The 27,237-nt window shown below is 40.3% G+C and overlaps 1 protein-coding gene across 9 annotated transcripts in view; it reads right to left on the bottom strand.

Annotated features, from left to right (window-relative positions):
- UNC5D (unc-5 netrin receptor D) overlaps positions 1-27,031 on the bottom strand; it is a 562,098-nt gene extending 535,067 nt beyond the window's left edge. For 8 of the 9 annotated variants that reach the window (XM_030817085.1, XM_030817087.1, XM_030817089.1 and 5 more), the window contains exon 1: positions 26,601-26,716. In XM_030817085.1, the coding sequence (XP_030672945.1) occupies positions 26,601-26,703 (103 nt within the window). In that variant the 5' untranslated portion in view covers positions 26,704-26,716. Of the gene's footprint in view, positions 1-26,600 lie in introns of all 9 variants that reach the window. The other variant, XM_003269567.3, reaches the window with a different exon arrangement.
- Positions 27,032-27,237: the final 206 nt, after the last annotated feature.

The raw sequence follows: 27,237 nt of genomic DNA, 5'->3' as shown, positions 1-27,237 counted from the left end.
TTCAGAGGAATTATTAGAGGGATTTACAGTGGTTTTCACCTTTAAAATGGGCTTAGAGGGTTAAATAGGAGTTTGTCAGCCTGATAGACAGGTGAAGCAACTTTGTCTCTTAGAAAAGAATATGTGAAGGTGCAGAGCTATGAAAAGTTCATGATATATTTTGTGGTTGGAGTATAAAGTACTGAGTGGACAGTGGTGAGAGATGAAACTGGAATGGTAGACTGAGGATAAATCACATTACCAAGTCTGTACCTTACCTTAATGGCAATAAGGAACTACTGTTGTTTTTTGGGGAGTGATAAGATAACAAGAGGCTTTTAGAAATAGATTAATCGTACTATGGGATATGAGAAAGTAGGCAAATCTTGCTCTAGTAATCTTGCTCAGTATCACAGGATTCCATCTTGAACTTAGGAAGGGATTATTTGTCTGTCTATAAATCACCCTAACAAGCAACACAATTATTTTAATTATTTTAAGCATCTTGCTGAGAAATGAAGTCGCCAAAAGAAGAAACCTGCCTGGAAACAGGACATTTTGGTTGTAATGGAGCTGGGATCCAAGTTATTGTAATTCTCAATCCCAGAAACTAGCTCCCTCTGGTTCTCCAATGAAGCCCTTCTAAATTCTTTCAGTACAATCATTGCTCTTCAGGTTTGGGTGAAAGTCTGTTTCCTACTGAATACAATGCCTTACACTGAACTGTACCTAGAAAGGCTTGTTTGTTTGTCTTTTTAAAGCTGATTTGGCTGTGTTCAATACTTAAGTAGGCTTTTAAATCATTTGAAATTGAACCTAATATGAAAGGCCAAATATTTAAGAAAACAGGGCTGCCTATTGGGCAAATATTTACACAATCTTTGAAACATTCAATATTTATTCAGCTGACCATAACTGTAGTTTCCAAGACATTAGTCAATGTAAATACATGCTAACTAGAAACAGGGAGAAATGACCCTAGAGGAGAAGGAACTCTTATTGGAGAAGCTGTTTTCATTTTTAATTCCCTAAAGTTTAATAAACTATAACTGAAGTATCTACTAATAAAAAAAGTTTCATTATAAGCTCTTACTTATTGCACCAGAGGCAAGGAACCCCATATGACTGTTAAAATTTAGTGAGCACGTACACAAATTTAACATTGTCCCAGTGCCCAGAATCATCCTCTTAATCTGGAGAATTTTCAGTGCTGTACCACGGAGGTATTATTTGCACAGGTCAATAAAAAGAGATCAGGAAACCCAGACAACTACAATAACCCACTTTTAGTTTTTGCCAGCACTGACTTTATTTAGTAGCATCAGACATATTCTTTCTAGAGATATATATCTGGCTTCAAACAGTGGAAAAAGCGGCTGAGGAGCTTAATTAAAAACAACCTCCTTCCCAAACCTACTAACACAATGAAACCTCTAAATGGTCCCTGTTATAAAACTCAAGAAAACAGTGACATAGTGCACTTAAGATTGTTCTCATCAGAGTTAAGAACATATGCCTCAAAACCATTTTTTGCTTTCAGTGTAAGGGCAACAGTCCATATCCTGAATCGGTAATGAGCCTCCATGAAATACACACACGCCTCCCCACCCCCCGCCACACACACACACAAATCATTTCGATGCCAGGTTGTATTTCCCTTAAAAGGAAGAGCACAAAAGATGAGCACTGAGAGTCTCCCATTGAGAAATAGCTCTGGCTGGCTCTAGCATAATAAACTGCTGTTTACCTTTTGGATTCTATTTATGCCACATGCACATTGTTCATCATTATTAAATGATCCTTTTTTATCTTTCTATGACAGTTACATATTTTAACAGGTGACAGTTTGCCTTTATAAGCAGCAAAACCCTGGTTTATTAGTATGCTTGTGTGGCATAAAATAGAGTTCATTTTTTACTGAAATAACTGGAGGATAGAAACATCAATTGTGCAGGGTTCTGAATAGCTCAATGGGTATAGAAGGTACTGGCAGTAAATTAAGATAGGTTTGCCTTATTTATGAATCTTAGGTATTCCTTCACAGTTGCTACTGTGCATGAATTTTAAGTGGCCCTTTGATGGGCAAGTCCATCTGAAGCAGCACCAAAAAACTCACATAGTTTCACAATTAATTGCTTCTCTGCAGTAAACTCAGGGTAGAATGTAACTCTACCATTCAGAATGTTCTTTCTGGTGTGACCGTAGCAGTGAAGGCTGCTTAAAAAAAAAAATAGAGAGAGGGAAATTATGATACCGCTGAGTCACTGAAATGGCAAAGTGTGTTATTTATCAGATTATACTGCAAATCCCAATCCAGATCATTCTGGAAACAGCCGCCAGTGTCCTGAATGCCTTCTTGGAACCAGAGTCTGGAGCTAATCCTCAGCCTGTAGATTAATGCTGCAACCACTGGGATACCCAAAAAAGACAACGTTTTTGGCAAATGGCGTTTAAGAGTCACAGCTGCTACACACTCCCTATGCCATTGTTCAAGTTTATATTTAATAATAGGCGTAACTAGCACTTTGCAAGGCAGATGTGGGTGGATTCTCTGAGCTTAGGAGTTCAAGACCAGCCTGGGCAACACGATGAAACCCCATCTCTACTAAAATACAAACAATTAGCCAGGCGTGGTGGCATGCACCTGTAGTTCCAGATACTCAGGAGGCTGAGGCTGGAGAATCCTTTGAAACCAGAGGTTTCAGTGAGCAGAGATCATGCCACTGCACTCCAGCCTGGGTGATAGAGCGAGACTCCATCTCAAAAAACAACAATAATAATAATAAGCATAACTAAAACCCTTCTTGCGGATAACACTTTGTCGTATGTACTTTGAGGACGAGGCAAATGGCCCATCCACCTCGGAATGTCACCACTGAGCATTGCCAATGAAGCCTGAATCAGTAGATCTTTTCTATAGCTGCTTGTAGTAAGCACCTCACTGGGTAAAATATGGTGCTTTGGAATGATGGACCGCTCCAGAGGTGTCTGCTGTATGGCAGGTGTGGTACGAGGCTGAGATAATGGGGCTGGCTGGTGGCTAAGTTATTTGTTTCTCACCTGACAGGTGAACTGTTCCCTCTGCATTTTCGAGAAGATGTAACTATACCTGTCACTCTGAAGGCAAAATTCACTCAGGAATAACACTGGCAATTTCCTGATGGTGCGTTGATTTCATTCTCAGTGGTTAGAGATTTGGCAAATCATTGCCAAAGAAGGAGGCAGTCATTTTCTCAATTAAAATCTTGAGAGACACTTTTTTATTTGTATCCTGGCATGAACCTGGGGGGAAAAATGATAAGGACTATTTCTCCTCCAGTGACTTTAAAAGGAAAAAATAAAAATCAAATTCCAGCCACAGCGGAACAGTTTCACTTTCCAAATGTGTACCCTTCCCTGCCCTCTCACCCCTCCCAACTTCCTCCACCTTTTTACCAGCGTCCACATACACTGGCCCACAGGATATGTCTTCTACATGTTTTCATTACAGCACTTAAAAAAAAAAAAAAGATCAGTCAGCTTTTTGCACTCTTCTCTCTCGCTAAAGTTGCTTCTGCCCTTTGAAAATATGAAAGCCCTTGAGTGATTTTATATTTTCAAAGGGTAAAAGTGCTAAAGAGCACTCCTCTATTTCAGAGAGGAGGAAAGAAAGTAAATCAGTCTGGCTAAAGTGTTCACTTGGAAAAGGTAAAAATGAACTACCAACGTGATGGGGAGTAGTTACTGCATCTAGAGTAATAATATATAGCACCCTGGAGTCCACGGCTAGAAAACAAAACACGAGGCATCAGCCTCAGCTCAAATCTGCATGGCGTCTGCTTCTGATGGAACCAATTCTTTTCCAAACAACTATCATGGTAGCGCACATCCAGCCAGCATTCATTTCTGCCCTGGGGAAGTACTGCAATGTGGGTAAAATCTGTGTCCACTCCCCAATCCCCTTCCATCCTCACCACCAGCCAGCCACTGCCAACCACCTCCTCTCCCTTTTCTGAAGATTCTTCGTTGGTGTGTGAATTCTCATTCCTTTCAGAAATCCACAGCCTGTTCTTTAATGCACTGGCTTTTCTTCTCTCTGCCTTCTCCACCCCACTGTTAGGAATTACCTTATCGAAAGGACTGGAGTTTAGAACTCAACACCACAGAACAAACCAACACTTACTGCTCCCAAGGACATTTATCTTTTTCCTTTTTCCATGGAAAATAAAGTTTTGTTTTCTGTTAAATGCGCATTCCCAGACCTAAACAGCCAGGGGGAAGAGTACTTCTCCAGATAACGGGCTTTGGTCTTCTTGGTGCTGCCCTGAATCACCTGTCTCTCAAACCTTCTCTACATGATTCCTACTCAAAATTCACCACACAGATCAGTGATCACTTCCTCTGGGTAAACTCCTACTTCAAAGATTCGGGAGGCTCTTGGCTGTGATGCCATAGCACTCTGAGATGTTTCAGTCCCTGCATTTCCCACTTTTCCTTATAGAGTTTATTCTGGCATCTCCCTTGCTAAATTGAAAGATCTTTGATGGCAGCTATAGTCGCTTTTATTTCTAGATTTCAGTTTCCAGCACAGTGTCTCAGATACAGCAGCAGCAGTATTAATAATAAATGTAGATAAAATATTATCTATTATAAATGTTTTAAATACTTTGCATATATTAATTTGCTTAATCCTCACAACACCCTGATGTGGTAGGTACTATTATTTATCCCCATTTTACAGATGAGGAGATGGAAACACAGAAAGGTTCAGTTATTTTCCTAAGGACACACAGCTCATAAGTACTAAAAAGTGAATTCTAACTCAGTAGTCTGATCCCCTACACTGTGCACTCTGCCACTACTCCCTACCGTCTCTTTTAAAAATAACATATTACTATGGTTCAAATGTTTGTGTCTCTCTAAAAATCATGTTGAAATTTAATCCCCAATGCAACCATATGAAGAGGTGGAGCCTTTGGGAGGTAATTAGGCCATGAGGGCTCTGCCCTGATGAAACAGGATTTGTGCCCTTATAAAATGAGTTGAGGGAGCAAGTGTGTCCCTTTTTTTGCTCTTCCACCATGTGAGAACACTGTTCTCCCTTCCTCCATGTGACGATGCAGCAAGAAAGCATCATCTTGGAAGCAGAGAGCAGCCCTCCTAGACATCAAATCTCAGGCACATTGATATCTTGGACTTGCCAGCCTCCAAAACCATGAGCAAGAAATGTCTACTATGTATAAACTACCAAGTCTAAGGCATTTTGTTATAGTACCACGAACAGATTAAGACACATATGTATACAATAAATGTACTCCATACATGGCTTTGGAATGAATTAAAAAGGAATAAATTTAGATCCATTGCTCACAATTTGTTATGACTCAGGAAAGCTACTTAATCACTTCTACTTTTATTTTCCTCTCTGCAGTGTCACTTTTCTCCCTTTGAGAACTTAATAAAATAGGATCTGCAATCTGGCTAGCAAGGTGCATGGGTGTGTTAAATACCTATTAATTCCCCTGCTGTAATACTGACCAATGGTGTTAATAGTCTTAGTGAGTCTCTGGTAATAAAAGCTCAGTTAGAAATGCAGGTTACTAATTTTACCTGAGGCGACCATTTGGCATATAATTCATACCACCAACTATTATTAGTTTGTATATCAATGCATGCATAATCTTTGCCCAAAGCAAGGTCATGTCATACATAACACTGACTCCATGGAAAAGGTATTACTATTGCAATTTTAAACCTAGTCCTCTGGATGTACAGAAAGCATCAGGCCCTGAAACAGCAAGCACCGTGAGAGTTAGGGTCCAGTCATCAGCCAGCATAACACTAGTAGGGTGCCTGCTAGCAGACCAGTACCCCAGACAGCCAGACTCTACCATTTCTGTGCCATTTAGGCACCAAATGGGGAAACAGAATCTGTGCTCAAGGACAGTTACACAGTAGGAAAAATTGTGATCTATAAACAGGTAATATAAGAGATAGCCAGGCTGGGCGCGTTGGCTGACGCCTGTAATCTCAACACTTTGGGAGGCCGAAGCAGGTGGATCACAAGGTCAGGAGATCGTGATCACCTGACCAACATGGTGAAACCATGTCTCTACTGGAAATAAAAAAACTAGCTGGGCGTGGTGGCACGTGCCTGTAATCCCAGCTACTCAGGAGGCTAAGGCAAGAGAATTGCTTGAACCAGGGAATCAGAGGTTGCAGTGAGCCAAGATCTTGCCACAGTACTCCAGCCTGGCAACAGACTCGGTCGAAAAAAAAAAAAAACAAAAGAGAGCAAAACCAAAACAAAAGAGAGTGAGAGAGCCAAAAACAAAACCAAAAAGATGGATTTCAATATGTATTTGCTCAGGGAACTCCCTAGCATATCTGGTGGCTAAGGAGTAGCTGGGAGTAGCTACTTTGGAAAATAAACTACAGCTGGGTCTAAAAGGCATATTATATCCAATATATCCAAAGAATCCTGGACAATTCTATGTCCATCCTCTTCATTATGAAGTTAGACGCACCTTGATATGATACTAGGAAAGAATATATGTGTTGGAGTCAGGCTGCCCTGTGTTCAAATTCTTCCTGCTCCACTTCTTGGAAGTATGGACTTAGGAAAGTATATATCTGAGTTTTAATTTCTTTTTCTTTGTAAAGCACATAATAATGTTCATTTTATAAGGTCATTGTACAAACGAAGACATTTTTATGGTAAGCATCTAGCACAATGAATGGCCCATAGCAGACACTCATATTATCACATAAAATTCCCCTGTCGGGGCGTTGGGGGCCTTGGGAGAGATAGCATGAGGAGAAATACCTAATGTAGATGACGGGTTAATGGGTGCAGCAAACCACCATGACACGTGTATACCTATGTAAAAAACCTGCACGTTCTGCACAGGTACCCCAGAATTTAAAGTATATAAAAAAGGTATGAAGTCAGAGCTCAGTTAACCCACAAATATTCATTGTAGTTGGTACCTATTCATCCAGTCATCTATTATTCCTTCAGTGACTAAAATGTCCCAAACAAGTATACAAAGATTTAGAAAATAACAAGTCCCTGTCATCGAGGTGCTTTATGAAGAAATATAAGCACACATTCAACGTGCTACATAGGGGACCATTAGCTACAAAACACTAACACCATGTATGTGTGAATACACATAGGGGAAGGCACTTCTATAGATTAGGAATTTTAGAAATCTTCCATTTAGAGATGAGTACTTTGGCTATGAAAGATGGTGGTGATGGAGGAATGAATAAATTGAGACCTTCATATAAAATTGAAGTCTGCTATGAAATATGGTCTTCAGATTTTTATTTTCTACCTCTTAATTACTTCAGATGCAGTTTATTAATAAATCACTTTAAGAAGAATGTGGGTTGGGAGGCCAAGGCGGGTGGATCACGAGGTCAGGAGATCGAGACCATCCTGGCTAACACAGTGAAACCCCGTCTCTACTAAAAATACAAAAAATTGGCCAGGCGAGATGGCGGGCACCTGTAGTCCCAGCTACTCGGGAGGCTGAGGCAGGAGAATGGCATGAACCCCGGGGGGCGGAGCCTGCAGTGAGCCGAGATTGCACCACTGCACTCCAGCCTAGGGGACAGCGAGACTCTGTCTCAAAAAAAAAAAAAAAAAAAAGAAGAATGTGGGAAGGAGACTAGGCAAAGACTGATTGCTCTCATCTTAATTAATTTGCCTATGAAAATTCCATGTAATTGTTTATTTCTATCTAAGACAAAAAAAGCAGAACATAATTTGAATATATGTCATGATGTCATTGCTTAGAAGTGAGGCTATACCACAACTGAGATATTCTCAACACACATAAGAACAGTAAACATTCTAACTAAACACATCCCAATTTCTCTGCCTCTACAGTTGTCAGAAGAGCTCATATTAGCCAAGATCTGATGCTGAGACAAATCTAATATATGGTAGCATAGCAGGAGTAGAAAAACCAGCCTTCTCAGTTGTTTTGGGAGATTAAATAAATATAATTTTTAAACAAACAAACCTCTGTTCTAAATATCGGAGTAGTAATCTATCCACACAACATTCTCATCCTGAGAGATTTAAAAAAAATGATGTTGGTTTGTGTCTCTTAATTAGCTCACAAAGTACTACTCCATAAGTTTTCTGAAGAGCTTGCTACTGGTGGCCTTGAGTCACTATGATGAATGGGTGAGTCTACTCAAGATGACCAGTTGTTAAAAATAACAATTATGTGATATTTTGACATTATCCAAAGCATTGAAGATGTGTAACAGAGCATACAAGATACTTAGCACCAGTTGCCAAGAAGCAAACATTCTGAGATGATAAGAAGAGCAACGCTAGAGTGTTAGTTTAGCACTTGAGTCACTGGATGTTCCTCTTCCAAAATGGTGGTGACTAAGAGAAACCAGCAGAGACCTGCAGATCAACAGGGGTACCATGAGGGATGTGGCTTCTAACTTAAGAACCCTCCTGAGGTGGTTATTTTGGGATTTTTAGAGATTTCTGTTCTCTTTAATACTTTTCTCTATTTTCAAACTTCTTACAATAAGCACATAACAGAGCTTATTTATAAGCTCATTTGAAGTTTCAAAAATTTTTGCCTCTTTGATTTTTTTCATTTAGTACATCTTGGATAACTAATTTTTACCAAACTTAGCCCTGTGCTGGGTGTTGAGAAGACACAGATGAAAAAATTGTCTTTGACTTAAGGGGTGACAATCAAAAGTGAGAGATACCATAAAAAACAACTAAAATATGGTCTGAATGGTGCAGAAGGAATGTCAAAGTGTGGAAATATAGCATTCAACAGGAAGAAATTAATCTGTAAAGATAGAGAAGCTCTATGGACAGTAGCACATGAAAGCAGTTCTCCTGAACAAGGGGCATGAACAAAGGCAGAGGTGCAAATCAGTATATTATGCTTGGGTGATGCTGAGTGTTTTGATGTTAAGTGAACATCATTTTTACTAATGGACTCAATAAGTGTAAGGGTCTTGGACCTACCATATATGTGTCTCTTCACCTGTTTTCTAGCATCTTCGTATTGCTTTACACTTCTGGACAGCATTTTAATAGTTCAGCCATTTGATCATGGAATGGATATTAAAAGACACTCTGGAATAAGCTCAGGAAAAAAAGAGACAGTGACGCAAAAACATGTGTGAAACTGGGCATTGCATTTAATCTCTATAAATCTCAGTGATCATGGATGGGCAAATATAATGGGAGTGGTCAGGTAATTTCTAAGACCTTCAATTCCAAACCCCAATTCAGTTCAGTGATTTACCAAATACCTATTAAGTAAAAAACACTGTATTCATTGTTTAATGCTACCAAAGATGAACAAAATATCCTTCCTGCTTCCAAAAGCTTACAACATAATTGGGAGCAAAAGAGAAATAAATATACCTAAGACAATAGCACAAGGCTGAATGTGAGAGGTGTATGAAAGCATTAAACTCTTAAGACAAGGAAAATCATGGGACAGTTTCGAGGCACATCACACAGTTTAGTTCAGTAGAGAGTCCATGAAGGGAACAGTAGGAAATAAAACCAAAAACGTTTGCAGGAACTGTTTTGAAGAACATTTAACGCCAGACTAAAAAATTCCCATGTATATGTGCAACCTTCACAAATGATGAAGGTGACATTGCAGATCATTAGAGAAAGAAGCAGCTCCTCACTATATACCTCTGGAACAATTGCCTATCCACATGAAAGAATGAAATGAGGCCACGCGGTGGCTCACACCTGTAATCCCAGCATTTTGGGAGGCCGAGGCGGGCGGATCACAAGGTCAGAAAATCAAAACCATCCTAGCTAACATGGTGGAACCCCATCTCTACTAAAAAAAAATACAAAAAATTAGCCGGGCGTGGTGGCACACGCCTGTAGTCCCAGCTACTCGGGAGGCTGAGGCAGGAGAATTGCTTGAACCCAGGAGGTGGAGCTTGCAGTGAGCTGAGATAGTGCCACTGCACTCCAGCCTGGGCGACAGAGCAAGACTCTCTCTCAAAAAAAAAAAAAAAAAAAAAGGAAATAAAATCTCTACTGCAAATGCTACAGAGGGGAAAAAAAAATCTACTCCAGGTGGATTAAAGGAATAAATACGAAAGGCCAAAATATAAACTTCAGAAGAAAGTATGGAAGATTGTTATCAATGAAATTTAAGAAGAATTTCCTAAGCATGACCCAAAAGAGCTAAACATAAGATAATTAAAAACACTGATTACATTGAAATTAAAAATTGTAGCTCCTGAGAACATACCATAAATAACTCCACTTCATCAGAAGATACCTAAAACAAGTGGGGAAGAAAGGAAGCATCAAACCGGGAGAAGAAGTTCCAATCATATATAACACATTAAGGAGATACACAAACACACACACACACACACACACACACACAGACTAGCTCGCTCACTGTCTCAAAACTTATAATTCAATGATGACTAACAAAAAATGAGAAAAGTCATGAGTAGGCACTTTACAGAAGAAATAAAAATGGCAATAAAACATATGAAAAGATTTTTAACTTTATTAGTAATTGAGGAGATGGAAATCAACTCCCTACAGAGATAATCATATTATATCCAGTAAATGAGTGGAAATCACTAGGCCTGGAAATATCAAATGCTGACAAGTATAAAATGATGGGAACTCATATCTTACTGAAAAATAATTGGCAATATCTAGAAAAGATAGCATGTTCACCTTCAAGGTCCAAGTCATCTACTCTCACATATATAAAAAAACACTTGAAAGTGTATACATTAGACACGTACACAAATGTTCCTAGTAGCATTTTTCATACTAGAAAAAAATCTGATAATCACCCAAATTTTACTGACAACAAAATGAATAAGTAAATTATGGTATAGCCACACAACTGAATATTGTACTTCAGAGAAGTGAATCAACTAGGGATAGTAAATGCAGTAATACAGATGAAACATAATATTGGGTAAAAAAACAAACTGCTGAAGAATATGTAGACCACAATAAAATTTAAATATATCTCAAAAAGAAGCAAAAGTAACCTATGCTTAGGAGTACACACATATTTGTTTAAATTATTTTTTAAAACAACAGAATAAGCACAAAATTTAAGAGTGATTACTTTTAAGAAGAACCAGAAAAATGGGTTAAAGGAGAAATATGCAGAGGAGTGAAAGATGTTGATAACTTTACTTCTAAGTATAGTGGTAAGTTCATAGACATACATTTTCATCTGATACTTTTTAAAAACTATATTTATTCATCTGCAACAATTAAATAAATCACAAAATGTTTTACTTGAACCAAGTTTTACAAGGGGCTTTTCATAAATAACCATTGGCGCCTGTAGTCCCAGCTACTCAGGAGGCTGACGCAGGATAAGGGCGTGAACCCCAGGGGGCAGAGCCTGCAGTGAGCCGAAATCCACTGCATCCTGTACTCGTCCGTTCTCACGTTGCTATAAGAACATACCTGAGACTGGGAAATTTATAAAGGAAAGATGTTTAATTGACTCACAGTTCAACATGTGAACTCCAGCCTGGGCGACAGCGAGACTCCGTCTCAAAAAAAAAAAAAAAAAAAAAAGAACCATTGGTGGTTAGGAACAGGGTAGTAACATCAGGAAAGCTTGCTTTAGGAGTAATGCCTATGCCGTATTTCCTACAATGGCAAAGGTGTGTGGGCCAGGGGTTCCTGCCCACCTCTTTTGGTTAACAGTAGATAGTGACTAGGACCTCACCCTACACCATATGAGGAACTACCAGGCCTACATCCTTCAGACACTAAGATAAGTACAAAAATATTAGTCCTTTCATAAATATGGCCTCTTATCATTTACATCCTGAGATGTAATATCTAAGACACATTAGATGAAGGTTAAAGGAAAACAAGGAATCTCCATTTATGGGCCCCTATGTTCTTGTCCACAAGAGAAACATGGCACAATCTCTAACCTCATGTTCTTAAAACGCTCCTTCCTAACTGTATAATCTGTCCACATAGTCACATTCCTTTTATTAATACCTCAATTCTTCTACCCTAGCAAGAAAAGTCTAGCTCCCAAAAGGTGAAACGTTGTGTGCCAACATTCAATTTCACTCATGCAAGGGGTTTAGGATGTGATATGGTTTGTCTGTGTCCCCACCCAAATCTCACCTTGAATTGTAGTTCCCATAATCCCCACGTGTTGTAGGAGGGATCTGGTGGGAGACAGTTGAATCATGGGGGTGGTTCTCACGAAAGTTCTCATGAGATCTGATGGTTTTACAAAGGGCTTTTCCCCCTTTTGCTCAGCACTTCTTGCCGCCACCATGTGAATTAGGACAGTTTTCTTCCCCTTCTGCCATAATTGTAAGTTTCCTGGGGCCTACCCAGCCATGTTGAACTGTGAGTCAATTAAACATCTTTCCTTTATAAATTCCCCAGTCTCAGGTATGTTCTTATAGCAACGTGAGAACGGATGAGTATAGGATGCAAGGTGGAAAGATAAGGCCTAATAGGGCGGAAGAGGTGAACCATTGGCGGTCATCTTCATACCTTATGCTTTTGTCATGATAGGAATTTTCAAATATCTTCTTGAATTCTCAAGAAAGAAGTTTCTACATTTATACACAATCATTGCACACATTAAATCCATGGCTCTCATTATCCTAAGGAAATGAATTCAGAAACAGAAAACCAAATACTGCATGTTCTCATTTATAAATGGGATCTACACACTGGGTACACATGGACATAAAGATGGCGGCAACAGACACCAGGGACTACTAGAGTGGGGGAGGGAGAGATGAAAAACCAACTACTGGGGCCAGGAGCCGTGGCTCATGACTGTAATCCCAGCACTTTGGGAGGCCGAGGCAGGTGAATTGCCTGAGGTCAGGAGTTCAAGACCAGTCTGGCCAACATGGTGAAACCCCGTTTCTACTAAAAATAGAAAAAAATTAGCTGGACGTGGTGGCGTGTGCCTGTGATCCTAGCTACTCGAGAGGCTGAGGCAAGAGATTTGCTTGAACCAGGGAGGCGGAGGTTGCAGTGAGCCGAGATCGTGCCACTGCAGTCCAGCCTAGGCAACAAAGCAAGACTCCGTCTCAAAAAAGAAAAACTAACTATTGGGTACTATGCTCACTATCTGGGTAACAGGATCAATCATGCTTCAAACCTCAGCATCACGCAGTATACTCAGGTAACAAGCCTGCACATGTACCCCCTGAATCTAAAATATAAGTTGAAATTCTTTGGAAATAAATAAATAAATCCATGGCTCTCAGTCTTAAGTTCCCAAATTAGGAACGACCAGAGCAACTTAAAACAAACAAACAAACAACAACAACAAACAAAACCCTGGGTCCTTCCCACTGAGATTCTGACTTAAGTGCTCTGAGATCAAGGTCTTGGCATCAGCTGACTGAGAACTTCAGAATTAAACTCTTTCTCTTTAGAATTTCAATTACACACATGGATGTTTCTGTAAACACGGGTTACATTAAACATTTGGTGCTCATCTTTTAATCTAACGTGTTCCAATAAAACCGTTCAAACTTTTAAATAACTTAAAAAAAAAAAAGGAAATGCCCACACACATTCAAAGCACCTATGATGTTCTCACCTAACCCTAGGTGACAATACTACAGATGTTTTCCTTTCTGCAATTTAAAAAAAAAGGGGGGGGGGCTCTCAGTGAAGATAAGAGATTTGTAGATTCAAAGCCTGACCACTATTTCCAGCAGCAAGACACTTCACTGATAAATTGCTAAAATAGCCAAACCTTGAATATATTGACACCTAATCTCCAAGAATCAGGAGTTTTCAACACCCCGTGTGTCTAACACTTCTCCAGCAAGGTGGCTTCAACATGAATAATCATAATAGAGGCACCAGAGTTTCATAAGCTCTATACAGTGATTGCTTTTTGCACATTATTATGGTCACAAGAGATGCAGAATTCACTTTAAAAGAAACTCGGAACTGCATGAGAAGAAGCAACCAAAGTTTTTATTTATTTTTTTAATTATTATTATTATTATTTTTTTTAAGACAGAGTTTCGCTCTGCCGCCCAGGCTGGAGTGCAATGGTGCAATCATGGTTCACTGCAACCTCCACCTCCCAGGTTCAAGCGATTCTCCTGCCTCAGCCTCCCGAGTAGCTGGGATTACAGGCACCTGCCACCACACCTGGCTAATTTTTGTATTTTCAGTAGAGACGGGGTTTCACAATGTTGGCCAGGCTGGTCTTGAACTCTTGACCTCAGGTGATCCATCCGCCTTGGCCTCCCAAAGTGCTGGGATTATAGGTGTGAGCCACCATGCCCAGCCACCAAAGCTTTTAAAAGTATATCCAGTCACTCTTTTTGGATGCAAATTTATGGCTTTTTGAGGATATCATGGACATATTACTGCCAACATGGAAAGCTTTCTTCAAAATATATATATATATATATATATATATATATATATATATACACGTATATATATACACATATATAAATATATAAATATATATGTGTTTTATATATATATATATAAATATATATATATTTATAAATATATAAATATATATGTGTTAATGCATACATGTGTAACTAATGCAGAAGTGGGTTGGCAGGAGAAGACCTGGAGGAGTTAGGCACCCTCTGCCATAACTCACCATTGCTCAGCTGGGTGTATGGGACCCCTCTTGCTAGACTGACTTCTTTCTTTTTTTAGTAGATAAGAGATATATGAAATTTCATGTTAAACTTGCAGATCTGAAGTCTTATCAAATTGTTTTCATGAAGCACCGTGACTCCAGCATATATATATATATTATATATATTTATATATGTGTATATATATATATACATATATATATACGTATATATATACATATATATATATTTATATATGTGTATATATATACACATATATAAATATATAAATATATATGTGTATATATATACGTATATATATATATATATATAGAGAGAGAGAGAGAGAGAGAGAAGGTATTTAGGATCTCCTAGTAGATTCATACTGAACAAATTTACTATCAAGGATCCAGATGTTAAGTAACTGGAACAAAAGCTTAAGACTTAAGACACCCTAACTTTCACCCAAACACAAAACAAATCTATAATGCAAACCTCTTTTACAATATTAGTTCTGCTACGCCAAACTGCAGCCCTCATATCATGACCTCAGCATTCTATGAGCCAAAGGAAAAAAAAAAACTCTATAATTTCAAAGATATTTTAGAAAAAGATAAACAATTTAAATAAAAGGAAAACATCCTTTAACAGAAGGGTAAAATGATCAATAGTCTTTAGTCTTCTGGTATCATTCTTTTGAATTCCTTTGTGCCTCTATTGATTACTTTTGTTATTATAAGCCTGAAAGGGAAGAGACAAGGACAACACTGAGAAAATGAAGACCTGGATTCATGGGCAGGGACGGACTGAAATGACCTCTAAAAGCCAAGCAAGCAACTTCACTCCTCGACACCTTGTTTTCTCATGTACAAATTTGGGCTTTGGCCTGGAAATTTTAGGGCCCCTTTTAGCAATGTAATTTTATGATTGTTTTTCTTTGCAAATGGAAAACAGAGAGCCACAGAAACTCAGTGATCAAATCAGTGTTCAATAAAGGGCCATGACATAACACTATTCTACAAATCTAGAAAAAGTGTTGTATGCCCACGGCTGAAGCAAAGATAATTACTGAAAATGAGGACCAACTGGCTCCCTGATTCTTTAAATATCTTAACAAAACGTGACCAAGTCATTGATTTGAGACAAACTGGACGGCCGAGTGCCATATCTTGTGAGTTTTGCTGGAGTCACGGTGCTTCATGAAAACAATTTGATAAGACTTCAGATCTGCAAGTTTAACATGAAATTTCATATATCTCTTATCTACTAAAAAAAGAAAGAAGTCAGTCTAGCAAGAGGGGTCCCATACACCCAGCTGAGCAATGGTGAGTTATGGCAGAGGGTGCCTAACTCCTCCAGGTCTTCTCCTGCCAACCCACTTCTGCATTAGTTACACATGTATGCATTAACCTACAGCCACTGATTTCAGAGAAATCAAAACGAAAAAATAGATTTCTCTTATGATTGGTACATTCTTGAAAATGCTTAAGCCAAGGATTACCGACGTCATCATGAAGTCCCATTAACTTGTCCTGCAATTTCTATTTCCAGAGAATTATCCTTTTACTGAAGGTTTGATGCATATTTAAAATGCCAAGAAAAGCTTCCTGAAATGATAAAAAATAATGTGAATAAACGGTACAGAAAACAAAGGGCGGCATCACTGAAGGTCAGAGCAGGAAGGAGCCTTAATGATAATTTAGTCACTGCTTCTCCTTCTACAAATAAAAAGAACTAGAGAAAAAAAGTGATGTTTCAAGGACACATAATTGTGAACTTTTCAGCCCCCCACACTGCTTAAATGGAAAGGAAGTTTTGACTTGAAGAGGAGAAAGGAAACAAGAAAAGACCGAGCATAGGAGGTTAGATGGGAGACACCATGGAGAGTGAAGTGATAGTTAGCAGAATTAAATAGCTGACTTTTGAGTCAAAATTGTGATTACATCCCAAGTTTAAGTGTTACTAATGCCATTTAAATTAATGGCATATAACTTTAATGATATAAGTTTGCTATGACGATGATATATGACATTCTACTAATATATAATACACACAGATATCCATGAATTACAGTCCTTATCACCTTGACAATTATTAATAATTGACTCTACAATGGTCTTCTCCGCTGCGGAATGTGGTAGTTTAGAGCTGTCTTTTCACATTGATATCCTGGAGACTGATGTGCATTGCAAGTTAGCTGCTAAACTTTAGAAAACGTCAGATGGATATTTTTATTTTTTGCTCTAAGGTGAAAAATAAAATTAATGACAAACCTGTTATTTCTTTACAGCAAACCCCCAAACCCTTACATCCCTCCCACACACCTCACACTGACAAAACCTGTGAACATCCTGATTGCTTTTTTTCAGAGAAACAACTTTGGAAACCTCCTGATATGAGCTACTAGTAATCACTGCAGCTTCTGGTCCCAAGAACGAGGGAGAAACAAGGCTGTCTATTCAGAGGAAGGATAAATTCTTTCTTTTCCCAGTTCCTTTCAAAAGGCTTACAACACAGTTATAATTCTCTGGCAAAGAATTGTATTTTGTGCTCTGTATTTTTTTTCCATCTCTCTTAAAAAAACAGGCTAGACACTTCTTAATGACATATTGATGGAAATTGTTATTATAAGTCCAATTGTATTGTGCCACTAAACTACTTTCGAACACAAATCAGAAGAATTTAGCTTTACAACTGGACACAGAAAGTAAAAATAAAGCACATACACTCAAAAGTAATAATAAAGACAAGATATTTAGAAAACTACGCAGATTGAGGAGCTAGTATACTTCGAAAAAATTGGTGTCTCTAATGGCATATTTATTTATTTAATTAATTTTTTGGAGGGACAGGGTCTTGCTCTGTCTCCAGGAATGGAATGCAGTGATTATGGCTCACTGTCACCTCAAATTCCTGGGCTCAAGCAGTCCTCTGACCTCAGCCTCCCGAGTAGCTGGGCCTACAGGCACTAACAACCACGTCCAGCCAACTTTAAAAAAAAAAATTTGTAGAGAAGAGAGTCTGGCTATGTTGTCCAGGCTGGTCTCAAACTCCAGGCCTCAAGCCATCCTCCCACCTCGGCCTCCCAAAGTGCTGGGATTACAGGCATGAGTCACTGTGACCAGCCTGTAATAGCATCTTTAAAAACAAAACCTAAAAAAAACTACTGTAATTTGTTATTTTACTTCCTTTAATAAACTACATTAAATCCCCTGATTTTTCAAAAGTTCCTCAGAATATTCTACACATCAGTTACTCCATACTACAGCATGTTGTTTTTAATATATTCATAAAGTTACTGTCCTCCATTCATTCCTGACACATTTGTGACAGCCCTTTGTCCCAGAGAGGGCCATTTCTGTTTATAACCATGAGAAACATACCATCCTACAGACCAAGAAGGCACAATAGGCAGTGAAATGAATTTTTATCCATTTATTTCTCTTTCTGTCTCCGATGCTTATACATCCACATCTGTGTCAAATGGAATATGAGTGAAGTGCTGTATCATCCCACTTCAGTATAATCAATCCATGTGCTAATAAAATAGAACTACATAGTAACATCATCGAAAAGGCCCTGAAACCATGAAGGCTTGGCTTCTAGTCCTAGCACTGTTTATCACTACCTGCTTGGGTTTGTTTGGCTTTGGTCAAAAAATCTCTAAAGTCAACCTTAATTTCATCATCTGTTCAATATCAGGGTGGGTGCAAAGATACAAAGCAATCAAAATTATGTGAGTCCCCTAAAAATGTTAAGTTGCATACACATGAATTAAACAGCCATGCATAATAGGACCACATGATAGATGTCAATCATCTTTCTAGAAGAGTCTATCTAGGAATGTAAGCTTTAGTATCCATCTAAAACAAATGTAAAACCCTCTTACAATTATTTTATTCTTCCTCTGGCGAATAAAGTTTCCTGAGGGTTTTATCACAGTATTGAGTAGATTTTTGAAATTTTATTCTAAATACTTATGCCTTAATAAAGTTTGAGTAACACACATTATTCAACATGTGCTATGGGACAAGCCCTATCAGGTACTGGGTAAGTAACAGTGAATGAGATGGAACTTGCATCAAAGACAGAGGGGCCTGACACAACCTCCACACCACGTTGGGACGGGGATCCAACCGCTTGGGAAACATCACTACCCCATATGGACTCACTGCTGTTTTTGTAAAACAACTGTTCTCATTCTATATCTTGCTTAACTACAGCCTCGTCCCCTCATTATCGTGAACTCTGGATCATTCTTAAGCATATGTAGCTTCTGCCAAGAGAATAAAGTGAAGGAGTGCTAAAGAAAGTTAGAAAAGCCTCTTATTTAACAAAAATCTGACTTTGGGCAAACTGGTAAAATTCTGGGTGAGTCAATTTCCTCTTTATGACAAGAAATAAATTAGATGCAGATATAAGACCCCAATTAGCTCAAAAGGAAATCCAAGACTTCTAAAATATTGTGAAACTGGAGCAGATACTGCATCTGTCTTTATAAATGCTTTACACTGCATCAGGACGGCGCCCTCAGAATGCGTATTTGTTTTTTAAGTGGCTGTGTGTTTGTCTGAGTTAAAATTGACATTTGTGTTTTCTTATTCTTCAATTGGCATTTTAAAAATATTCTTACATGGAATTCCACTTCATACTGGCTTGCAAAAGAAAAAACAATATTGAAAATAGAAAACAAGAATTACTATCATCTATGACCCATAGATGGTGTCATCTGGGAGTCTATCAGAAATGCAGAACCTCAGGCCCCTCCCCAGGTTTATTAAATCAGAATGTGCATTTTAACAAGATCTGCAGTAATTCACATGCACGTTAACATCTGAAAAGCACTGATTTGTGAGTTTCAAATATTACCAGCTTAGCTTCCATAACCCATGATCATTTGACTTCCCCTTCTCTCCCGGTAGGTTTATTACACTAAATTCAAATAAAGATGTTAACTACTAAATAAGTACTGTTGCTAACAGAAGACATCAATGACTTCTAAGCAACCCTAAACTACCACATTTTTATTTAGAGGCAAATCTTCTCCAATATTGAGTAAATACGTTCTCTTTAATAATAAGTTGCTGGCCAGGCACAGTGGCTCACGCCTGTAATCCTAGCACTTTGGGAGGCTGAGGTGGGCAGATCACGAGGTCAGGAGTTTGAGACCAGCCTGACCAACACGGTGAAACCCTGTCTCTAAAAATACAAATATTAGCCAGGCGTAATGGTGCATGCCTGTAATCCCAGCTACTCGAGAGGCTGAGGCAGGAGAATTGCTTGAACCTGGGAGGCAGAGGTTGCAGTGAGCCAAGATCCTGCCACTGCACTCCAGCCTGGCAACAGAGTGAGATTCCATCTCAAAAATAAATAAATAAATAAAATAATAAGTTGCCAACATCTGTGAATTGTATCACACAAAGCATAGTCATCCCAGTGGTGGTGAGTCCCGTGAAGTAGTTCAGTTTCTTCACTGTGGCCTCTTGCATCTTCTCCTTCCTATGCCTGCCTACCAGTTACTTACCTTCCCAAATGTCTGCAATGTCATTTCCCCTCTGACTTATCTGACTGGGAAACCATAGCATTCACTTTAGGTAACGACAAAACATCTGTAAAGTTTCTTATTCAAATCCCGTGTGGTTACAGTGATATTTTCCCACCTGTGGAAAAATACCCTTACAATGTGGGCTGGAGCGGTGGAGGTATCTGTACCAATCTTTCTGGGAATGAGGGTTCTTTTGCACCTTATGAACCCAGTAATTTGGGGGCAGAAAGTCAATATTTGCGTTAAATAAAGCCAACATTGACCTGTCTTGGAAGACAGCTTTCAGCTTTTTCAGTGTCCTCATTTATAAAATAAACTATCAAAAAAAAGAAGTTGATAAATGGGTACAAATATACCACTTAATAGAATAAGACCCAGTGTCTGATAGATTAGTAGGGTGACTATAGTTTATAATAATCTATTGCATATTCCAAAATAGCTGGAAGAGAATAATTCAAATGTTTCTAGCATAAAGATAAATATCAAAAGGTGATAGATAACCCAAGTACATTGATTTGATCTTTACAAATTATATTAATGTATTAAATTATCACTTGTACCCCAAAACTATGTACATGTACTATGCATTAATTTTAAAAAGTGTTAAAATTTAAAAATAAAAAATAAAAGCTACTGTGAAGTTTGAAAAAAAAAAAAAAGAGACTGGTCATATAAGAAGAAACTGACCTCATTTTATCCTTGTCCTGATAGAAACAATATTCAGAAATATTTTATGCTCTATAGTGGCCTGATGTCATCTGAGAAATGTTACTACTTGGTTACTGTTTCTACTTTAGCCCCATAAACACAACCCTCATATTTCTATCACCGAATTCAGTGAAGTGGTGTGGGGGGAGTGGTGGTAGGGTGAGCACAAAATACTTAATACACAGCAAAAACATACTCACTTTCAAGAGAAAATTCCAAAAGCACAGGAATTAGCAGTGGATTTCAGATAACACAATCCAAAATGAATACATTAACATCCGTCTAATTCTGAAAATTATCTACGCACAGCGTGTGTATGCACACAATAAGGCCATACGATGCAATGTGGCACAAACAATTAAAAGTTCTTTTCAAAGTGGAAATGCAAAATAGAATGAATATCTATTTTCTATAAATGAATCTAGCCATCTGCCTCACAAGAGCAGCAGCAGGAGTACCCAAAACAGCAGAAACAGCAGCCTCTGGTGTTAACAATCTATTCTCAAACCTCATGCTCCACATTTCCCTGGCAAACAAGGCTAAAAATACAAGACATGCAACAAATAGTCTCGTGGGATCTGCCGTTCCATGGATGGCGCATTCAATCAGAGTCATATTTTCTGTCGAAATTCAAAATTGAAAACAAAAGCAAGCTATCATACTGGAAACTGGCACTCAGAATTTTAAGTGTGAATCCAATCCCAAAGTATAGTAAGCTGAATGGGGACAGGGTGGTTATTTTCATACAACACAAATCTTTTAGATTTATCTGAACATATTTATAGACTTATTTAAGGTACTCTAAATTCCTCTATGCCTCTTGATAGTAATAAAGATATCATTTGAGTACTTTTGTCATCAAAATACAAGGGTCATTTTCTTTTCTGCATAGTTCAGAAAATTATCTTTGTTGTGGGCCCTGGCGTCAGATGGAATAGGTACAAATCTAGGCCCTACTATGTCCTAACTCCATGGCCTTGGACAAGCTTTCAATCTATGTCCCTCTTTTTCTATCTTACAAATGGGGGTAATCACAGTACTTACCTCAAAGAGTTATCTTCAGGATTACATCAGTTAATGTTTGTAGAGCATTTAGAATCATGACTCTCACACATGAAGTAAGTACTATTATTAGGAGTATTATTTCATACTCAACTAAGTATGAAAGTATTACTAATAAGTATTACTATTATTTCATATGTGTTATTTCATATTCAAACAAAGTTGCGGAAATGTATTATTTTAAGGAACAGGTACAATACAAAAAGAGTGCTAACAATGTGATAATAGGTCTTATGCTGCCAGTAGACATTTAGAAAGTAAAGGGGTGAGGCTGGATGTGGTGGCTCATACCTGTAGTCCTAGCACTTTGGGAGGCCAAGGCAGGAGGATCAATTGAGCCCAGGAGTTCAAGACCAACCTGGGCAAAATAGAGCTAATCTCTACAAACAAACAAACATACACAAAAAATTAATGAGCCGGGTATGATGATGCATGCCTACAGTCCCAGCTACTCAGGAGGCTGGGGTGGGAGGATCACTTGAGCCTAGGAGTTCGCCACTGCAGTGAGCTATGATGGCACCACTGCACTCCAGCCTGGATGATAGAGTGAGAACCCGTGTCAAAAAAGAAAGGAAAGGAAAAGGAAAGGAAAGGAAAGGAAAGGAAAGGAAAGGAAAGGAAAGGAAAGGAAAGGAAAGGAAAGGAAAGGAAAAAAGAAAAGGGAAAGAAAGAAAGAAGGAGGGAGCAAATAAGTGTCTCTACATAGAGTATGTGACTAAGAATGAAATAGAAATAGGGAAAGTTTCCATTGATTATTCTGTTGAGCAGTTAGTTCATGAAGGTATCAGAAGAGGAGGAAGAAAGAGAAGACAATGATGTTGCTGGCCAAGTAACAGCCTGGACGAAGGGACAATCAGCATTAATGGCAAAGGTGTAATCAAGAAGGAGGGCACATCTGGGCTCCCTGTGAACAAATCTGCCTTCCCATTATGAGGGCATCACACGCCACCACTACCCCCTTCCTTAAGAGGATGCTATGGAATAAATCACTTGTCTTTGGGATTAGATTTTAATACATGTCTGAGTCTCTAGCCTAGATATTTAAAAAAAAAAAAAAAAAGCAGAAGGGAAGGATATCAAACATGCATTATCTCCCAATAAACCAATTCCCTGATAAACACTGGCAGTGTTTTAAGTTGGGTACTACATTTGGTAGGAAGAGGACAATAGAAACAAATTTACGAAGCATTGAGACAATAAACAGAAAAGCGATTTCCTAATCAATAAGACAGCACAGTGTAGAACTACCTGACGAATTCGGTCATCCAGTCCTGAGAGAGCTCAGAAAGGATCCACAGTTCCAAATGTTTCCCTCCCCTATGAGGTACTACTTAAAGAACCACAGACCCACAGATAAGTCATCTGGAGAGCAAAAAAAGTATGCAAAGGGTGACAAGTGCTATCATTACAGGGCCAAGTCAGAACAATTAATCTCTTCTTAAAAACTGAGATGCTTAAAAGATCTCTTAAGAAGGTGCCACTGGGCTGCTCAAAATAAGAGCACAACCCAAGGATCAGGAAAAAATAACAGGCAGGAAATGGGGAAAAAAGACGCTTTCTCATAGTCCTAGGAAGAGAAAGATTTGTGAGGAAAAGGAACAGAAGGAGAAAAGTGGGAAGGAAGAGGGTGGCCTTACAACATTCATTAAGGAAGAAATGACTATAGATTTTAAACTGTACGAGCTAGACAGATAAATGGATTTAAGTATGTGTAAATCACAAGACTATTATTATGACTATGTAATAAGTGTGTACTTCTCTTGCCATTAATGCAGTACTCTAGTTATTGTAATCAACATTTCATTGTCCGGGAAATGTTTTAAAGCAAGAAATTGTATGAAAGCTCAGTCTGTCTAAGATTATCTTCCTCTCTGCCTTTAATGACTACAGTATCTTATATACAGTATCTAAGGCAAAAATAACAAGCAAATCAACAGCAGTCCCCCCCTTTTTTTTTAAAGAACAAAAACAAATCAGTATGACAACATGATGTGGATTCAATTGGCACTTGGCAGGTCATGAATAACTTTTAAAAAACCTCCTTTTAAGTTGTAAAGTGTAAAAACATACAGTGATCATGGCACCAGAGTGCCTTCCTTACAATGTGCCAACAGGCAGAGATGTTCATCTGAAAAGCTAAGTCTTGCTTACAAAGGAGGGAAACAGAACATTGCTTCTTGGGCCCCTACTGGGCTCTACAACAGTTCCTTGTCCCAAGGGTCTTTCTCTTAGAGTATATTCAAAGCCAATTTGAAATCTCCCTCTGATTTGCAGAGGTTTCTACATAAGTATGGAGGGAAAGAAAAGAAAAAAAAAAGTTGGTGCAATCATTTTGGAAACAGATAAATGATAAATATGGTAAAGAAAATGCTACTGAATTGTTAAATATTCTCGTAACATCAAGGCAAATGGCATAATTCCATACCCCGTTGGTTAGGGCAAGTAAGGTATCTTGTTTCAAATCAACAAGAAAAGTCTTAAAGAACAAAAACTATTAATTGGATAGGTAAGAACAACCTAGGGCTAATCCTAGAGAATATGGTGAGACTAGTGGACAGGCAAGCATGCCACACCAGTGCATCTTATCTTGGTTTTAATGAATGGACACCTTTCTGGGATGGGAGAACTTCATAAGCACTGAAACACACCCTCTATTCTGAAAACTCCAATTACGCCCAACTGTGCAAAGCCAGGTGCATGTGGCTTCACCACTTTCACAACCTGACTAGTGCTCATTTCTTGAGGACTCTCTGACAGTTGCTAAGGGGAATGGGCTTCATGCCCCAGAATGTAAAATATGGCATGGGAAATATCAGTCAGATTTACTGTTCCACTCCATGTGTCTTGCATATTACTATAATCTGTGCAAGACATTTGTTGTAAATAAGCCTGCAGAGTGTACAGCATGTTTTCTAGGAGACCTTTAAAGAACAGCTTGCAGACAAGAGGTGCTAGCCTTAGTTTCGCAGCCAGCAAAACTCCATCCAAGAGGCTGCTGGCATGTCCCCACCTCTTGTTTCGAGCTGGCTTCAAGACAAAGTTACTAACCCAATTCCAAGGGTGAGTACCTGGAGTTAGTGACTGTGAGGTATTCCACACGAATAGTAAGTGGAAACTCAGACATTTAGATCGACATTTAGAAAAGACCCACTTTTCCCATAAGAGTGTATTAAAAACAACTGAAAGCTGATTTTGCAATGAGGCATTTGCCGTACGTAGTAAATTAAATGGCTGAAGCTTGTGCTTCTTCCAGCACGAGAAAGAACTGTGGTTCATCATAACCCAGGGTGTACAATCACCGAGGCTTATTTTTAAACCTCCCCTGCTTCTTAAAAAGCCCGGTCCATTAAAAAAAAAAAAAAACTTTTCTGGAAATGAAATGCAAATGGGCACAGAATAGGATCGTACAATGGAAAGCCTCTATCAACCTCTTAAAAAAAAAATCTTTCTAGGCAGCCGGACTGCTTTTAACACACCATAAGCTTTTATAAAAATGAGATAACATTGGTTCTTTTGTGATCGTCCTCAACCCCTTCCACCCTTTCACTCTCCGGGCTGGTCGGAGTATGTTCAGGAGCCCGAACAGAGCAGAAGGTGAAGTGGTCAGTTCAGCTCCACCTCTCCCTGGACAAGTGTAAGGCAAATCATTTAACGGTATCACATATTCTAAGCCTAATGGATGGAACACAGAGAAGGAAAAAGGAAAAGAAGGGCGGGAAGGCAAAGCTTCCGATTTTTTTCAAAGGTAAATCTCCGGTACTGGAGCTGTGTCTGAAACTGCCTCTGATCATCTTCAAAACAAGTCCTTGGGATTTATCTTTAACTTGATGCTGCCTGTCCTCGCTCAAGGTGGAGCTGAAAGCAGTTGCGAAAATTCCCTCTGCTGGAGTCCAGAGGATCCAAGAAAATGGGGTCTAGGCTTCTAAGTCGGAAAGAAGCAGAGGTTTCCCTGCGGCTCGGTGGGGCCCGCGCTTCCAAGCCAGAGTAGGCGCCGGGAAGGGAGAGGAGGCGCCTGGTGAGCCGCCTCGGGCCAAGTGCTCATCCCCGATGGGCACTGCAGGCGCGGTTAAACTGGGATGGTGCATGCCGCTCTCCCGAGCTCCCGCACACACGCGGCCTCCGCCAAGCCAAGCCCAGGGCTGGCTGGGACCTCGAGCTAAGGTCGCCCGAGGGGTGCCAAGCTAGGCGCAGAGCGAAGGGACTTCAGCATGGGTGTTCCTCCCCTAAGGGAAAAGACACCCTCTCTGTTCAAGCCCACCCTATGGACACTCCCATCACCTGGCCCCTCTCCCCAGGAACTCTCTGACATCGCTGTGGGCGCCAACTCATGACCAAGCTCGGCTTTAGAGGAAGTGGAGAGGAGAGGGGAGAGCGAGGTTGGAGTGACGACCGGGCTACTCCAGTCTGCAGCAATTGGGGAGGGCTTGGAAAATGGAGCAGGCAAGGAGAGTCAAGGAAAACGGTAGGGGCCCGGGTCACAGCCACCTGTAGGATTGCGGCAGATCGCAAACTTGGGTTGGAAGGCTGTGGTCCCCTCGGAGTCCTCCACTCGGCTCCCACCCGGTCGGGCTCGGCGCGCCGAGGTGCAGGGCGCAACTTGGGAAGCCAACGCCATCGGCGCGGGTCCCGCTCCGTCAGGCTGGCGCCCCTGCGCCCTCGCCCCCAGCTGCCCGCTCCGCCCAGCGCTTACCTCGGGCAGCCGCAGCCCCTGTCGCCCAGAAGCACAGCCCCAGCCACGGGAGCCAGCGGCGCGCCCCTCCGCCGCCGCCTCCGGTGGCCGCCGCTCTCCCCATGCTCCTCGCCGCGCTCCGGATGACGGCTCTTCTTCACGCTCCGGGAGCCCGGGAAAGGGTCGGCGATGAGGGGCCCGAGTCGAATGGGTCTCGGGAGTCTTCGGAAAGTGACTCTGCTCCACGATCGCTTCCTAAAGCAGCGGGGCAGGGAGCTCCGAGCCGCCGCTGAATGGGCACCCCGAGAAAGGGCGCGTCCCCATAGCTTCCCACGGCGCGGCTACCGCTGCCGCCAGCGCCGATGCCGGAGTCGCCCGCAGTCCCCGCCGCGCAGTTCCCAGCCCTGGCGCCGCTGCCGGGCCCCGAACTACGGAGCGGAGGCGCGAGTCCGCATCGCTAATGAGACCCCCGCGGCCGCCCCTTCCCCTCCCCTCCGAGCGGCAGCCAATGAGCCGGGCTGGGGCGGGGCCGCGGGAGGGGCGGTGGCGCGGCCTCGCTAGGCTGGGGCCCGGGAGGCGCAGGTGAGCCAGAGGCCGCTCCACGTGCCCCCGGGGCGCTTCGGGCCCCGCCTGCAGCCCCAGCTGGCGGAGAGAGGAA

The sequence above is a fragment of the Nomascus leucogenys genome, chromosome 8, assembly GCF_006542625.1.
Source record: "Nomascus leucogenys isolate Asia chromosome 8, Asia_NLE_v1, whole genome shotgun sequence".
NCBI lineage: Eukaryota > Metazoa > Chordata > Mammalia > Primates > Hylobatidae > Nomascus > Nomascus leucogenys.
This window is presented reverse-complemented; position numbering and strand designations above follow the sequence as displayed.